This window comes from Emys orbicularis, chromosome 4 (assembly GCF_028017835.1).
Source record: "Emys orbicularis isolate rEmyOrb1 chromosome 4, rEmyOrb1.hap1, whole genome shotgun sequence".
NCBI lineage: Eukaryota > Metazoa > Chordata > Testudines > Emydidae > Emys > Emys orbicularis.
Window position 1 is genome coordinate 149474722 of NC_088686.1, and position 17525 is coordinate 149492246.

At 45.8% G+C, this 17525-nt stretch overlaps 1 protein-coding gene across 2 annotated transcripts in view; it reads left to right on the top strand.

The window, feature by feature from the left end:
* The window catches only part of HIPK1 (homeodomain interacting protein kinase 1), a 34927-nt gene extending 17670 nt beyond the window's left edge, over nucleotides 1-17257 (top strand). Inside the window, exons 8-16 of one of the 2 annotated variants that reach the window (XM_065403609.1) lie at nucleotides 661-883; nucleotides 3150-3271; nucleotides 5153-5287; nucleotides 8179-8321; nucleotides 8673-8855; nucleotides 9381-9593; nucleotides 9943-10181; nucleotides 10601-10737; nucleotides 12572-17257. In XM_065403609.1, coding sequence (XP_065259681.1) covers nucleotides 661-883; nucleotides 3150-3271; nucleotides 5153-5287; nucleotides 8179-8321; nucleotides 8673-8855; nucleotides 9381-9593; nucleotides 9943-10181; nucleotides 10601-10737; nucleotides 12572-13057 — 1881 coding nt within the window. In that variant the 3' untranslated portion in view covers nucleotides 13058-17257. The remainder of the gene's footprint in view (nucleotides 1-660; nucleotides 884-3149; nucleotides 3272-5152; nucleotides 5288-8178; nucleotides 8322-8672; nucleotides 8856-9380; nucleotides 9594-9942; nucleotides 10182-10600; nucleotides 10738-12571) is intronic. The other variant, XM_065403610.1, reaches the window with a different exon arrangement.
* Nucleotides 17258-17525: the final 268 nt, after the last annotated feature.

Below are 17525 nucleotides of genomic sequence, written 5' to 3' on the forward strand. Positions count from 1 at the left end.
AAGTAACTCCACTGAAGTCAGATATTTTGCATTTACACGTAATGTAGTTGAGCAGAACTTGCCCCTAAATTAATAGAACTGTGTTGCTGCCATATGAGAACCAGTTCTGAGTTTGTGTTCAAGTGTTGTTGCTACATACGAATTTAGACACGTTCTACGCAAATGGTATTTTCAGTGATGTGTTAAAATAACATCTCGATTCAGAATTTTTTCCTTCACTCATAAGGCTATAGAAATTAGAGATGGGGCAGACCTATTAAGACGTACACCGCAGCTGGGGGCAGTGCAGGCTAGTTCAACAACAGCTGACTCATCGCTTCCCCACCTAGTGGAGTTGGGTTTTTTTGAAGATACTTTTCAGAACGTGTAGGCTGCCTTTGCAATTTCATTTTCCATATAGTTGGCAAGGCCAAACTGACACAGAAAGTTTCTCTGCTCTGTTACTCTGATTGTATTGGCCTGCCAGTCCAGAGGCATGAAAGGCAAAAAATAAAGTGGGTTCAAATACAGCTTTTTTCAGGTCTGTTTTCTCCCTTACCTTTATTTTAATTCTTTAGCTGATGTCATTTCATGCCAGGGTTCTGCTACCTGCAGTAGTTTGTTCCTGGGATATGGGGTATGTAATACAAATATGCCCATTTATAATGTTTTGTTTTCTAGGCCAGTGTCTTGGCTTCCAACTCTACTGCTGCTGCTACTCTCTCCCTGGCAAACTCGGATGTCTCGCTGCTAAACTATCAGTCTGCTCTGTACCCATCATCTGCAGCACCAGTTGCAGGCGTAGCGCAACAGAGTGTTTCCTTACAGCCTGGAACCACCCAGATCTGCACACAGACCGATCCATTCCAGCAAACATTCATTGTTTGTCCCCCTGCTTTTCAAAGTAAGTGGAAAAACCTGTTGCATTCTACTGGAGTTTCAGCCAAATGAAAATAAAATCTTGTGATTTGGGCCAAGTAGAGAAACTCCAGGAGATCACTCTGTGCTCTCACATGTGAATCTGAAACCATTGAAATCAGCCCAGGTGTGTATGTATGTCTGGTTCTCCTCTCCCAGGACACGCTTGGACAGGTGAGGAGAACATACCTGCCTAGTAGGCAATCTTCAGTCACTTTATTGCTCAGCCATTCCCCCCCCCCCCCCGAACGTAACACAACAGCATTCCTCAGGGCTATAGGAGGAGTTTGACCCATCTGAGACTTAAGAAAACCTCTGAAATGTTTCTCATTCCCTGAATGACACCTCGACACTCATGATGTTCTGTTTGACCTTTGAGTGGTCAGGGTTGCACATGCGCATAATCTACTTCCCATTGAGAACCAGCATGAGAAAGTTGTGATGAAAAGGGGATTTTTCTAGAGATTTAATTGTCTGAAACTCAGGCCTAGAATAGAAATCCCTCCTGAGTCTTGTCCGTGAATCTATTATTGGGGGGCCTAGAACTAGGTTCACTTTCATAGTGGAGCAGAAATTTATTTCTAGGCTTTGGTTTCTTGGCACCAAGAGCATTTGGAGAGACACTCTAGGGTTAGAAAATGCTTGGAATATGCACAGGTGCTATCGCAGTTAAAATTTTCATCCCGACAGTGATTCCCTTAAATTTCTAGAATGAATATGCACTCTTGGAATCTCAGTTCACAAGTGTTAATACAATTGTGCAGCTTGGTGGCAAGCAGTAAAAGAATGCCAATTGCAAAGAGATAAAGCTACACAGAGTAAGAAATGCAGCTGCTGATCGTGAAAGTTTCTCCATTTGTATCTGGCTTATGCTAATATGGTAGGTTATGAATGAAGCAAAATATCTTGATAGAGCGAGTGCAGGACATAGTGGCTGCAGTATGCAGGTTGTACTTGTTTTTAGGTAGCATGGTAACGTTAGAAGTGTTTGACTATGTTCCCTTCCAGATGTGATTGAGGGGAGTGCATTTGGCTGGCTTGTATGCACCTAAGCTTTAGAGAATTCTCCAGTGCCATCTTGAGAATTTTAGGGACTTGCAGAGACTGTAATTGTTCATTAGCCAGGGCTTTATTGGTGGGTTGTGTCTGATACCTCCAGCTACACACCTGCCATCTCTGAAAGGTCCATCTAGTGCCAAATGCTTCCGAAGGCTAGGAAGTCCGTAGACAGTGAAGGCAAGCCGAGGTCTTTCAAGGGAGAATGTAGTTGCCAAACTGATCTGAAACATTCCATTTAAGTACTACTTGTAAAGTTAAGCCTTGTCTAGACTGTCAAAAATGACACTTGTAATGGTGGAGGAGCACCAGTGGAGCTGAATTATAGGTCCTACTTTTGCCAGAGTAGATGTACCTTTCAAAGAGCAGACAGTGTGGACAAGGTATTTTCATGCACACAAGGATTTCAGTTACTGTAAAAAGGAAATGGAAGGGAATGTGAAGGGAAGGGCATCATGACCCAGTGGCACCAGATCATTTCCCCATGTCCCCCAGTAAAGAATTTGTCTTCTCCTGGAGGGTGCAGCACCTTGCAGACACTAGTAGATGTATGGTTTGGCTTAGTTGTGACTTTAATTGTTTAGAAAGTGTTTCCGGTAGTGTTTCCTATATGTTGGGAGTGATTTATAATCTTTTAATGGATGTCTGGAGGTGGTGTGTAAGTACAGTACATAAAGACTTCAGAACTCCAGAAACTATTCTTTTTTTTGTTTCCATTTAAGTATGGCATATTTAAACTGGGTGGTGTTTGGATTCAAGTTCCGCCTGGCCAGCAGAGTCTGAAAACATTCCCATCTCATGGCTGTTCAGTGACCTAAATTAAATAGGTAGCAATAGTCTCAGACCAGTTCTCACTGAACAGGTGTCCGTGTTGCAAAAGCCAAGACAGAAAGTGCAGCACTAATTCCCAGCAAAGCCTTACAGAAGGCGCAAGTGGCCATGTGTGGGTCTGAATACCCTGAGCTTGTCATTCGCAGTGGGGAGCAGGTTGCTGCTGGACAAAGGGAGCCCTTCTGTCTGGTGTGGGGTGCCCCATTTCTGTGCCCCTGCAGGAAGGGGCCCCTCTTTCCCTGATGGCTGAGGCTGTGACCGTGTCTTCTGTTCATCCTGCTTTGGTTGGCAAGAATTAGAGTCTGAAAAAACATTTGGATAATAAAGAAATCAGTTTAACCATGGCTTCTTTCTTTTCCGAACAGCCGGACTTCAGGCCACTGCAAAGCATTCTGGGTTCCCAGTACGGATGGAGAATGCCGTTCCGATTGTACCACAAGCACCAGCAGCACAGCCGCTGCAGATCCAGTCGGGAGTTCTCACACAGGTAAGAACGGGGGCAACTGGAATTCCACCTAGTGCAAAGTACAGTCCAGCTTTGTTCTCTCTCGTTGGAATGGCAGCCATGTCTTGTTGGGGGCGTGCGTGTGTGTGTGGGGGGGGGTTTCTTTGTTATTAACAGAAATCTCAGAATGGATCAGGAGTTGGGGACCTGGATCCCAGTGATATATAGGTTCATATCAAGCTCGAGTCTGCCTGGTTCTGCTGGGATATTGTAAGTCTGAACCTTATTTGTTACTTTGACACTTCACAATTCTCCTGAGCCAAGTGCCAGCCAGGAGGGACTGTTAGTGGAGTCCATAAGTCCTTTAGAATCTGATATTTGCATAGAATATTGACGTGCCCTACCAATCTGCAGGCAGAGGATAATTACAAAACCAGGAGAGTAGTTTGTATTTCTTTATGATCACTGGCTGTGGGGTTTGGCCTTCCATAATGGGATAAATATTTAGTCTCCTGAGACTTCCGTCTTCCTCTGGATGGGACTGGTGTTCAAAACTTTTGGTTCTTGTCTGGACAGAGGTACCTTCCTACATAAGGCAGGCTATCTGCTTAAAAGCCAGACAGCAAATTCCATAGGAAATTAATTGGTTTCTATGCATTATATACCATGTGAAAAATGAGATCCCAGAAAACAAAAGTAAAGATTTGAATTATTGATGTTGTATATTCCCATCTTTAATTCAATTCAATTACTTTTGCATCCTCTTTTTTTTTTTTTTTTTTTGCATAATTGCATCCTTGACATGCGTGGATGTGTTTCACTGATTGTATTTATTTCCAAATGTGTTATCAGAAGTAATGATTATCTTTGAAATTTGAAATATATAGTCTGTTATTTTACAAAAACTTTAAACTCTTATTTGTCTTCTGCCATAAAAACAAAACTATTTCCAACAAAGCAGTGTTTTATTTAAATATACAATGGATACACAGTAATAAGCACATTTATTGTAGGACATTTTTGTACACTGAAGAATCCATCATCTTTATGGATAATACTATAATTGTACTAGTTTGCATAGTTTCACAGTTTCTGCTGACAGTTACATAGGGAAATAATGTGCATATTCTTAATTGTAACGGCCAAGAAATCTGGGGGAAGTATATCACAGTGACTGGTCTAGTCATACAGGAGCAGTTTTAGGTGATAAATTGTAATTTATTTGTTCAATTCAAATAATTGAGGTAGCATTTGATGATGCATGCATTTGGTTTAGTATAATTGCACAGGTCACAGTATTCAATGAACAGAATAATCTTAAAGGAAGCCATCATGAAGCAGACCATTCCTGCTGCTCTTCATGATAAAGTACCAAACTGCAGTTAAAAAAAAACAAAAAACAAAACAAATACAATGATTTTATGGATTAGGTTTGTTTCTTGGCAATCTCTCCATGATTAATGTTAATTTCTAGTAATCTAAAGACCCTGGTGACTGAGATTATTAAAGTTCCTTAGTTTATTCTTTCCCGAGAATACTGTACACGAAATAGCCTGTGTATGATGTGTTACATCAGCAGTGAAGCATATATCACTATGGCCCAATACAGTATATACAAGAGATGGCCTGGAATACACACATCTAGGATCCACCCAGAATAAGGTAGTATAAAGTTTGAACCAGTTTTGTGAAGCTGGTTCCTGTGTCCCTCACACTCCCCTCAGGAATGTTTGCCAGTTGGTCATATTAGCCCACCTGGAGGGCCAGAGGGAGTAGTGGTTTGAATACATATGTTTGATTGCTGAGAGACATCGAAGAGTGTTGTTAGTACCAATAGGTTGAGAGCCTTTCTGGCCCTATTGCTGAACCCAGTTAACCTGCCTCAGGACGTGTGTTTCACTCACTGCCTAATCTACGTTTCAGGGAAGCTGTACACCACTAATGGTAGCAACTCTTCATCCTCAAGTAGCCACCATCACGCCGCAGTATGCGGTGCCCTTTACTCTGAACTGCGCAGCCGGCCGGCCAGCGCTAGTAGAACAGACGGCTGCAGTACTGGTAATTGCCTCCCTTGATTGTGTTCACTAACGGAGTTTTTGTTTTAACTTAGACTTGCAGAGGGCATGGAAGCATGTGCCATCTTGTGGCTGTGTTCTTGCTACATCTTAATGTCTTGTTGTTTTCCTCCCCAACATTGCTGACGCACTGTCTGACTCTGATGTTTAGTGTGGCTCTAAAGAATCCAGATCCATTGACTGTTGCTCTTTACTAGTCTAGTATTATAAAGCTCTTCTCCTAAACTCAGAAGAGCTGTAATCCTATTTGTCTTTTGCTTACTGTCCTGTCTTTACCTTTTAATTGTTGTAAACAAAGGAAACGGCCTTTAGGTTGACTCTGCTACAGGTACCTGGATGGCCAGAATTTGAACCAGTTGGCAAGTTAGCTGCATTTTTTGTTTTAAAGCTTCTTTGCATGTAGAACTGTTTCAAGTGCTTAAGCTCAGGTTAAAACCTCTAATAATAGCAAGTGCTTTTTAATTTATTCCTTTAGCAATCAAGAAACCTTAACCTTCATTGAATATTGACAATAATTCTCTGACCTTTCATTATCTATAACCAATCACTGGCAGCTTGCATCATCCAAAGAAAGATGTTGCTCCCCACAGATGCTTTTTGTTCTTATTACATTTTTTGGTTGAAATTAAAGGTGAGCTCTAGCTTTTTAGATGGCAACAGTTTCTCAGGCTAGTTCTGATTAAGCTAAATGTCCAACTGACAGGGGCTATGGGAGGGGGTGCACCTGGTTTTAAAATCTGTGCTTTCAAAATTGTTGCCCTCTGAATTTGTCTGGTATCTGCATCAGAATTGACCCTGCAGATGTCACAAGCCAGTCATTTTAAAACCCCAGAATCAGATCAGTGAAGCATATGGAAACATTACAATGCACTTGAAGTCCTTCTGTCCTCACATGTCTTTCAAAGCACACTCCATTTCTTACATAAACCATTTTGTCTTTTTGTGGCTTTAAAAGCAATAACTTATTAGCATTTTTTCGCCCAAACTGGAGACTCGTTTTGGGGTGGAATTTGCTCAAGCCAGAGCTCTGGCCTTACTGTGACTAGTGACTTAAGCTTGGCCATTCGAGTGTCTACTACTAGCCACAACATTAAATGCTCCCCGTTTTTGAGGTTGGAAAGGCAGGCAAGTGGGTTCTGGTGGATCACAGTGGTTTGTACAGAAAGGACCCAAAGGATCTTATCTCTCTTCCACCTCTTCACCAATTCTGCATGCAGAAGGGTTGCCATTGAAAATGGCAGGAGTGGATATAGTAGAGCACGGGCACCATTAAGTGATTGGTGACTCTTTCAAAGTGCATTTGGGTTTCTGAGCTTACAGGCCAATTAGATCTGCTCTTCTATCTGTGTGCAGTGGACTTGGGCGCTTCACTCCCCTGTACCTCAGGAGGAGACCAGAGCCATCTGTCTTCAAACTAAGAGCCTGGATTCTAATTCTCTCCAGAGAATTTGATATTTCCATTTGGTTTCCTGGAGCCTTTGGCCCAAATTGCTCACCTTTAGTGCTTCCGACACTTCTCTCTTTGCTTCTTAACTTACGTTTGCATTAGTCATTTGCTAAGCTTTGCCTATTTTTGTCCTTCCTCTGTCAAAACAGTTCGTCGCTTGGAAGGCCTGATTTCTGCCTCCCGTTGGGAAGTTAGATTTCACTCTGTATTAAACTCTCTGCTTTGTCTTGTGCAGGTGTTGGCTTTTGGAAAGACGCATGGTGTGACTTAACATATTTCTCTTTTTTATTATTCTGCTTATGTTGGCAGAGGTGTTAGCAGTTCTCTGCTTGAAGGCTTCTTGTTTGGAACCAGTATTTGTAATAAGTGGATCTGTTACTTGCAGAAATATTTTGTTTAAAACAGCACGTGTTTGTGGTTTTGCAGTTTAAACTGCAAGAAATAGAACCATGTGTGTTCTACGTCGTAGCGCTATTGTACTGCAGAAGCATATTACCAATTTAGACTGAAAAGCCAGGATCCCTATGACCTGAAAGTGGGTGGATTTTGAGTATCTCACATGTGACAAACCCAGCAAGAGATGCTTTTTTTTTTTCTTTTTTAATATATTGACTGGGTTTTTTTTTTCCTTCAGCAACTCAATCCAAGTGGTAAAAAGTCCATATTTGTAACTAGATTTTTATTTCTGGGTCATGTGAGCAAGATGAACTTATTGGCTTTTTGCAAATGTTGGACTTCACTTATCTAGACTACTGAAACCTGCATTTTGCTCCATTTCCTCAGTCTTTTTGTAAACTATGAAAACATATTGAAAATGTGGCCTAGACCCTTCGGTAACAGTGCTTGAATCAGGGGAGATTGGCATTTCTGCCATTACCCCACTTCCTCTCTCCCCGGCTGGAGAAGAGATTGGGGAGGAGCAGAGAAGTTTCTGCTGCCTTTGCTTCCCCTCAGTTTGAGCACTATAAACAACGTGTTTGTGAAACAGCTGCTGAATGGGCTAAATGGCTTCCAAATTGAACTACTTCATTGAAGATTCTTTCATTGTATTGTCCTCAGAACCATCTCAGATGCACTTGTTCTCTAGTAATGGCCTCTTAGGTGCTCAGCAGAAATGGCCCCTAGTGTTCTGGTGGATGTAGTCTACCCACTTTCTGGCACTCTTTCTGCAGTACAGTCTAAACACCATCCTCTTCCCCAGGTGATGTTTGTGATAGAAAAGGTGGACAAACTGGCTGAGGAAGTTTGTTTCTCTGGTTTTCTTGTTCTCTTCCTGTAGTGAGGCCATGGGAGGAAGTGCAATCACATACCTTTATCTCTGCAAGTTAACAATCTGCACAGCTGATTCTATTGTTTGGAAGGGTCTTTCTCGCTACTCTTGGAAGCTGAAGCTTAGCGAGTCCCTCTTTCTGTTTGTTGTTTTGCAGCAGGCCTGGCCTGGAGGGACCCAACAGATCCTGCTACCTTCCACCTGGCAGCAGCTTCCAGGAGTTGCACTGCACAATTCTGTTCAGCCCACAGCTGTGATTCCAGAGACGATTGGAAGCAACCAGCAGTTAGCTGACTGGAGGTAAGGGTCTGTGTTAACGCAGAGGTGCTCCTGAGCCCAGTGACATGATGGCATAATTTGTAGCAGGTAAGCATTTCCGTCATTAACAGCTTCCATGTCACCTACGCCAGTGCCACCGTTGTCAGGACTAGGACTAATACTATTGAAATGTGCAGCCTACATCTGAAGCGTCACAGTGCTTGAACCAGTGTGTTAGAGAGCCGCTTCCGGCCTAGAAGATCCAGTGGGAATGTGAGCCAGTGCAAACCCACAGACCTGCCTGAGAGCACCGGCTCCCCACATTCCTGCCTGCACTGTGCGGTCCCGTGGTGCCTGCAGCCCAGTCAGCATTTGGGTCTCTCTCGCCCGTAGGAACGCACATTCCCATGGAAACCAGTACAGCACCATCATGCAGCAGCCGTCCTTACTGACCAACCACGTGGCTCTAGCTACTACGCAGCCTCTGAACGTTGGAGTTGCTCACGTTGTCAGGCAGCAGCAGAGCAACGGCCTCGCAGCAAAGAAGAACAAACAGCCAGCACAGAGCACAGCCAAGTAAGGAGCCCTCCCTGCTGACCCTTCGACACACTGGGGGGAGATGTGCAGATCCTGGGGCGCTAACATCTTGCTCACACAGGGGGCCCTGTCTGCAACTGTTTTTAGTGAGCTGCCAGCTAAGGGCTGAATGCTGAACTCCTTCCTCGGGCAATCTTCACTGCAGTGGGAGGGCAGGGACTGTCCCCAGGTTGTGCATTGCCAGCAGATTGGGGCCCTGCCCTCGTCGGGGCCTCGAGGTATTCTGTAGTACAGTCTGGCCTCTGAACAAGGGAGGACCAGAGGGGATCCTCCTGCACTGAGGGGAATTCCACCCCTTTAATCCTGCGCGCTGGGACTTGGAGCTTTTCCTGGCTCTCCTGACCTGATGAGTGTTGAGTTCTATCAGGATGTCAGCTCTGGGGCTTTTCTTTTCCTGCTGGCCCCAGGCCATGGTGAGCTCTGGCACAGTCTGTCTGTCTCTAGGCGGGCAGCATGGTTTGGCCACTGAACAATCTCCTTGTCTTGCCCTGTTGCTTCCTGCAGGCCCACCGCTGCACTGGAGGCCGTGCCTTCCCAAGTCTACTCGCTGATTGGGAGCAGCCCCCTTCGTGCTGCCTCCTCCTCCAACGCTCTCATTGCAGTGCAGGAGCAACACCAGCCCATCGTAATCCCAGACACGCCTAGCCCACCCGTCAGCGTCATCACCATCCGCAGCGATACCGACGAAGAGGAGGACAACAAATACAAGCCCACAAGGTAGAGAGTCTGGCTTTAGCGCGAATAGCATTTCGCCCTGAGCTAGGCACAGCCTGCACACTCCCACGTCCATCCTTGACCGCAAGAGGATGCTTATGGGAGGAGAAGAGCGCCAGGCTAGAAAAGAAAAGCGCATGCAGAGGGGTTTGTGAGGCTGGGCTAAGAAATCTGTGCGGCGAAATCTCTGATGTGAGGCACAGAACATCCCATCAAGCCTCTGTGCGATTTGGCTTTTCCACTAACTCGAATTACCATAAAGTTCTGGATAAGGGGAGAGAGCCATGGCAGGGCCAAGGGTGCTCCCTGTGGGCACTCCAGGTAAATGAGTATGGTGTGTTTTCTCCCCTAGCTTGGGCATGAAGCAGAGATCCAATGTCATCAGCTATGTTACCGTGAATGACTCCCCAGACTCAGACTCCTCCCTCAATAGCCCCTACACCAGCGATCCGCTCTCTGCTGTCAGGAGTGCTGGGGGGGTGCTGGAGCTGCCTGCCAGGGGAGCGGCTGACAGCTCCAGCTCCCGCACCATCATCGTCCCACCTCTGAAAACACAACTGACCGACTGCATCGTCGCCACGCAGGCCTCAGGTAGGTGCCCACTCTGACAAAGACAGGACCTGCCAGCCCATTCCTTGTGTCTGTATCCGTAGCTCTGACAGCACTGTCTCCTTTGTCAGAATAGCCAGGACTAAGTTGTAGGCAGCTAGTGTTCTGTGCTGGCTCGTAGCTGCTGCCTTCAGATTCTAGAAATCTGGGTCTGTTAAGATTCACTGAGTATAAAAGGATTTCCATTGGGTTATTGGCAGCAGTTCCCCCAGCAGCCGATTGCAGCATGTTACTCAGATCTCTGGGAAATGCCGGCATGTTATTGATTCATCCAAGCATGACACTGAAACTAGAGAAATGGCCCTGCAAGGGAAGGGCCCCTGCATTGTTGAAGGTACACAAGCTGGTGAGGTCCTGGAATGAGTTGGAGAAGAATGGACTAAACTGCTTGTGTTTTTCAGGCATTCTGAGTAGCGTCAGCAAGACCAAACCAGTGGCATCGGTGAGTGGGCAGTCATCGGGATGCTGTATAACACCAACCGGGTACCGGCCACCTCGCATGGTGACTGGTGGCGTGCAGCCACTCAACCTTAGCCAGGTAAGCAAGGCTGTGGCTTTTGCTTTGTCTTCTGCTGGCTTCTGAATGTCCCTGAGGCTTGTTAATACCAAACAGGACTCTGTCATGCTGGACCCTGTGTTATGGGGAGAGGAAGAGGGCTGGTTACCAGTGACAGAAGCGCTGTAGCTGCTTCCTCGTTGTTGGCATTAAGTAGCTGGTTCTGGTTCAGTCCTTGACAGTTCAGTATGGCATAAAACCTGTGCTCTCTCCTGTGGGCAGGGCCGGCTCCAGGCACCAGCAAACCAAGCATGTGCTTGGGGCAGCACATTTTCAGGGGCGGCATTCCAGCCAGCCTTTTTTTTTTTTTTGCACTTGGGGCGGCAAAAGCCTAGAGCCGGCCCTGGCAGCAGCAGCGCGTCCTGCACGGGGGGCGCCCTGGGGCCGCTGCGGTTCGCGTCGGGCAGCAGTGCCCGCACCTTATGGCCGGGCGGGCTCCGAGCGTGGGACACTCAGGCTGGGGACCGCCCCGCGGGGTGCACGGAGCCGCCTGCAGGTGCTGCAGGGCGGCCGCCCCTCAGCGCCGCAGCCGGGGCTGGGCGAAGCGGCCCGAGCCACCCAGGGACTGCGGCAGGGTGGCCAGGAGCAGCAGCAGCAGTGGGGCCATAGTGGGGACCGGTGCCCAGGGTGCTGCCGTGTGGGGCCCGCGTCCTCCTCTCCGGGGCTCCGCTCCCTCTGGGGCTGCCCTGCCCCGGCTCCTCAGCCCTCTGCCGGGGCGGTCCCCTGGCTCTGCCCTCCCGGGTCCGGCCGGTCCTGGAGGCGGGAGCCCCGGCTGGAGGGACCCTGGGCTGAGGCGCGGCCCGGAAGCCCCGCTGCTTGCCCCAACCCTGCCAGCGCCGGACCGGCTGGAGGCGAGGGGGGAGCGGGCAGAGTCAGCACTGGTGGGGGGGAGCCCAGGGCTGGGGCAACAGGGAGTGCGGGCGGGGTGGGCGTGAGAGCCCAGAGTTGGGGTGGCAGGGGGTGCGGGTGGGGGGGAGAGCCCAGGGCTGGGGCGGCAGGAGGGTGTGGGGGGAGCCCAGGCTGGGGTGGGGGGCAGCCAAAAATTTTTTTGCTTGGGGCAGCAAAAAACCTAGAGCCGGCCCTGCCTGTGGGGGTGTCTCCTGGCAGCTGGTGTGTCAGGGAAAGGGGCCAAGCAGTGCACAGATCGTACCCTTGCCATGCTGGGGAAGGAGGTACTAGGTGGACTGGCTTAGCCTCTGGAGGGAGGACTCCTCTGCGCCTCCCACCCACCCCCTTGCAGATCTCGCCAGGTACCAGCCCAGAGATGGCTCTGATGAGCTATATGCGCATTCCCTTCCGGGTCCTGAGCCTGGCCTCGCTTCAGCTGGTGCCCCCGGCTTTCGTGTTTGACTCAAGCTCAGATTGTCTGATCACAACAGAGCAGTGCCAGGCACCTCCAGCCAGGCTTCTCTGGCCCCATGTACACATAGCCTCCACTCCGCCTTCGTCAGCTGCACCAACGGTGGCTGCTGTGCAACCAGCTCTGCCTGCCAGATCCAGAACTAGAGCAGCCTCCCTGTGGTGTGCTCAGCGCCTGCCCAGGCGCGGCCAGACGGGAGCCTTGGCCACGGCACCAGAAGGGCTGCGGTTCCACCTCTACCTCCGGTAACAGTCCGACTTATCTCTGTAGTCAGTGAGATCTGCCCTTCCTCAGGCGGCCAGTCTCCTGGTGCTTCCTGCAGAGCATTATGAGCCCTGCTCCATGAGTGCTTGAACGTCCCCAGTGCAGGGCCCGCCCATAGCTGGTTTTCCTCCCCCACTGACAGGCATCACATGGGGGGTGCCCACTCACTTCACTGATTTTTCTCCTTTGCAGAACCAGCCAACGCCAGTGTTGGCCTCACAGGAGAGGAGCGGAAATCCGGCTCCACGCAGGCAGCAAGCGTATGTGGCTCCCCTCCCATCAGCTATTTCTCAGGCTCCCTACACGTTTCAGCACGGCAGCCCAGCTCATCCCCACCTGGCAGCAGCTACAGCGAGCACACATCTTCCCAGCCAGCCCCACATGTACACCTATGCTCCGAGCACTGCTACAACGCTGGGCTCCACAAATTCTCTCGCTCATCTCTTCTCCCCTCAGGGCTCTTCCAGGCACACCACGTATGCTGCCCACCCTAGCACTCTTGTCCACCAGGTACCAGTGAGTGTCGGGCCCAGCTTGCTGACTTCTGCAAATGTCCCGCCTGCCCAGTACCAACATCAGTTTGCTACTCAGTCCTATATTGGTGCTTCCCGAGGATCTGCTATTTACGCTGGATACCCGCTGAGCCCAACAAAGATCAACCAGTACTCATACTTGTAGTTCGGGGGCTGCCCTTGATTGGTAGGGTTTGCAGTAATTGTGACTAGCCCACTCTGGGGAGAGCTGGGTTCTGCTACAGGCCTGGAGAATTAAAGGAGGTTTTCAGGTGAACCTTTACCTGGTGTTGACTGTACTCTCATAGTCTCCTCTAAGTCTGGATTTACCATGTATGACAATGTCTCTGCTTGGGGAATTCAGTCACAAACTGGGCAGCATCCATTGGTACCAGTACAAGGGTCATTGATTAAGATTTTAAACTTTTACTTAATTTTTATAGATGCTTTTAAAAAGGTCACAGTCCAATTTATTTAAAGCTATTGTGATGTTATGGTAATCGGAGGAGAAAAGGAAAATCAATGTCTTTAAAGACAAATGCTGATTTTTTTTTTTAACTCTTATAATTTAAACAGATTAGCAGATTATATTTTAGCAGCTTGCACAAATCCGAATTGCCACTAAAAGTATAATGCACATTTATCTCAGTAAGTTGCTAGAGCAGATTTCAAACTTCAGTTTAATATTTTAAAGTTTTTCTATAATTCCTTTTCTCACTAGTAGATTACTGTTTCTGCAAAAGCAATTACATCTCTATTTGTCACTGTCAACATTTTCTGTTTACTTTCCTGCTTTCTTTAAGGGTATGATAGAGGCAGCTATCTTGTACTAGCAACCTAATATTCAAAAGTCCATTTAAACCATGAAATCTTCATTTTATTGTCTTGTAAAGTCTGAATATCCATAACGAAGCTGGGATTTTATCATTGCAGAAGCTATTACATTAAGTTTTTCATTTATATGCAAGGTCTCACTGTATAACGTAACATGACTGCTTTGCCAAAATGCTGTATTCTTCAGCTGAGAATTGATAGTGCTGCGTTGCTCTTTTGAGTTTGGTTTCTTTGGAGTATTAGACACTGGCCCTATAATGGAGCTGGATTCCTCTCTCAGAAGCACAGGGCTTTTGTTTTTTTTCTTTTCTTTATCTTTTTCCTTGCATGATTCATTTAGGAGGGAGCTGAACAATCTGAAATACAGTGAAATAATGACATGTACAGCTTTTTATACTCCGGTGAGCCTCTCCTCTTGGGTATGCTAGCAGCCAGCTTTAAAGCGCTCTTATTAAGACTTGCATACAGTAAGTGCATGTAGGAATTGAGAGGGGGAGGAGGGAAGAAAAAAAAATCCAGATTTTAAAGTTTATTACTGAATTTAAAACTATTTTAGAAGTTTTGTAATGGTGGTGTTTTAATATTTTACATGAAATGAAATATGTACATATTGATTAGAGAAAAAATATAACAAGCAAAACTTCCTGCTAACCCCAAATGTTCTGTCTTTGTAATCAAAATGTGTAGTGATTATACTTGAACTCTGTACCTAGTGTTTGTCTAAATCTTAAACGTTCCTGGGGATGAAATTGATGTATCCTTTGTATTTAAACCAAAACGATACGTCAGAATGTATGTGAATTAATGCAATCATTAGAGCTCATCACTGTAGCACTGAGAGAGAGAGAAAGGAGAGCCTCATGAGAGAAAAGGATACCTTCTGATTTGTTTTGCACAGGTATGTGTGATGAAGAATTGTTTGATGTGTCCCCTTATTGTAGTGCCTTAAATGATGATGTAGTGTGAATAGAGTTTACAGTGAGCTTGCCTTATGAGGGACCAGCAAGCCCCCATTGAATTGAAGCAATTCACTAAGCTTATCATAGCAAGAATAGCAGGATGTTGCATAGATGCATTGTTCTCAGTTTTAATGCTAACATAAAAGGCTACATTTTTGTTTGGAGTGAAGCGATGTTTCCTTAAGCTTTCCTTGAAATGGCACATATACTGTTAGATGTCTGTCGGTGCATTTCAAATAGGGTAGTGCTGGGAATGCATTGGAATATTTAGTCTGATATTGCAGAAGTGATTAAGTATGTGCAATCACTTTATTAGATTAGAGTGTGATGTTACCTTCCCCTGTGTTACTAGCAGACGTTTCTTGTAAAATATTGCTAGCTTGGTGACAGAATGTTTATACCAAAGAGAGCCTGCTGTAAAGCACATAACATAACAATACCATTAAAAAAATGTATATTTCACCTGCTAATGTGGAACTGTTGGGAAGGTTTATTAGCTGTAGCACTAGTGTTATGAGGAATACTCCATTTGGGTAACCTGTGTGGTTTTGAAACGACACTTTGTTTCCTTGGGTCTGTCGAACTAGGAATTATTTCGTGACCTTCAGTACAGAGAGAAGCATCTTGGCCAAACGGATAATGAACTGGCTTGAGCAGTGGTATTGCTGCAGCAATAAGAGGTTTTTGCAGCCTTGAACCCCAGTTCCGTCCAAGTTGAAAACAGGCTAGTTCTATGACTGGTGCATGACATGACGGTGTCCAGAGGGGCAGAAGTTCAATTCTGAAGTTCCACATTACTGGGATAGGAAGGTCTAGGCTGGTCTGAAATTGATCAGTTGTAAGAGGTTTGGTGTCTCTTTCATAGTAAGGACTTTGGAACTGGATGGGAGCAATTAGCAACGTCACTAACCAGAAGTCATCGTCTAGGGTATTTTCTGACACGGCACTCCTCAAAATGTGGGGATAACTGAGCAATCCCAACACTTCCCATCACTGGTGGTGCCAATGCTCTGTGTTGCTGTAACATTATCCAAATGTTTCTCACTTAGTGCCAAGCACGTCCTTATTTTGTCCGCGTTGTGGCTTGTGTTCGGTACTTCCCCTCGAGACAGATACCTCTTGGATACAGAGTTGTGCCTTTCCTTCACAAGGCAAACAAACGCCAACATCTGCTTTACATGAAAACTTTTCACCCCATTTCACAAAGAGTAAAGTGTTGCCTGGGAAGTTCTTAAGAAGAGAACAATAACCAAGGCCTCTAACAAAATGAACTAGGGGAAAGCCTTTGTTTAAAAAGAAACTAAAAAAACCAGCACCTCTTACATAGTTTAAAAAAAAAAAAACTGCCAAATTTATCTACTAAGAACATTCTCATCTCCTCCACTGATTCAAACATCCCTCAGCACTGGAAAAAGGAGGATGAGATGGGACCTGCATAAATGAGATGTCACATCCAACTTAAACTGTGATATGCACCATTTAAAAACCCCACAGGGCTAGATTCTGATCTCAGCACTGGATTTACAGTGGTGTAACATAAAAATGTGGCCCACAGTGTGTGTTGCCCCGTCAAGTGTACGCTAAAGATTCAATTCTGAGGAGGTGCAGCCTTTCTCCCAGTGCATTCCAGCCCATGTGGCCCCAGTGAAGCATTGACGACTGAGTGGCCTCACGGTCACAGCTGGTTTGCATAGTGTGTAACCAGACATGCGATTTATGAATATATATTTGTCCTTTCTTTAACTATGAGCAATTAGCTGGAATTTGGGATTCACCTTTTGAATTATAGATAACTCGTCCCATCTAGATTAATTCTTGTGATTCACAAACTGTGTTTAATTAGAGTTGTTCCTATTCGCTGACTTGCATTCACAGCTGTGATACCCTACTGCAGAAGCAACTTCAGAGCTTTTCTGCTTAGCACCTAGTTGACTGATGCAGTAATTTACCTCTGATTCAGCAATTTTTTTAAGTACATGGAACTAAATTGCTTCTAAATGACAGGATTGGCACAGCCCTGCTTTCTCTTTAATTTAAACTTATGAATGGTGCCGCATGTCTACATGGTTGTTTGTTCGTTGCTAAACTTTATTATAATGTGTGATTTCAGATTCAGCTTGAAATATATCTATCTCACTACATGTAGCAGTACATTATATGTAATGTTAGTATTTCTGCTTGAATCCTTGATATTGCAATGGAATTCCTACTTTATTAAATGTATTTGATATGCTAGTTACTGTGTGAAATTTAACTTTCTTTTATGGTTGTGCTCTTCCTTTTTAAAGCCGCTAGATACAGGTAGTTTCTGACATTTACTGATCTATGTTTGTATTGCCGATGTACTTAGGGGGTATGTAAAAATCATTTTAACAAAAGAAATATAGATATTTAAAAAATTTAATACTAACTATATGGGAAAAGGGTCCATTGTGAAAACACAGTTTATCTTTGGATTCAGTGTTTGTCTTTGGTTTTACAAAGTAGCTTGTATTTTAAGTATTTTCTACATAATATGGTAAAAATGTAGAACAATTGCAATGCATCAATAAAAGGGTTAATTTTCTGTTCTCTATTCACTTGGCCGTTTCTGAGAGTATCTAGGATAAATGCAGCGCTCTGCCCCTTTTCAGACAGCTGCACCCTCTAACTGTCTGACCAAGCAAGGGTCATTGCTGAGTTCTGTGTTCTACATGCCCAACAGTGAGCAGCAAAACGCCCTCGATAGTAAGCATAGCTGGGGCCTCTCCCAAACTGGTTACAGGATTAGATGTTAAAAACCGAGCTCTTGCTAGCTCCGAGCTGATGGTACGGGTCCAAGCCCAGGGTGTGTTGTAACTG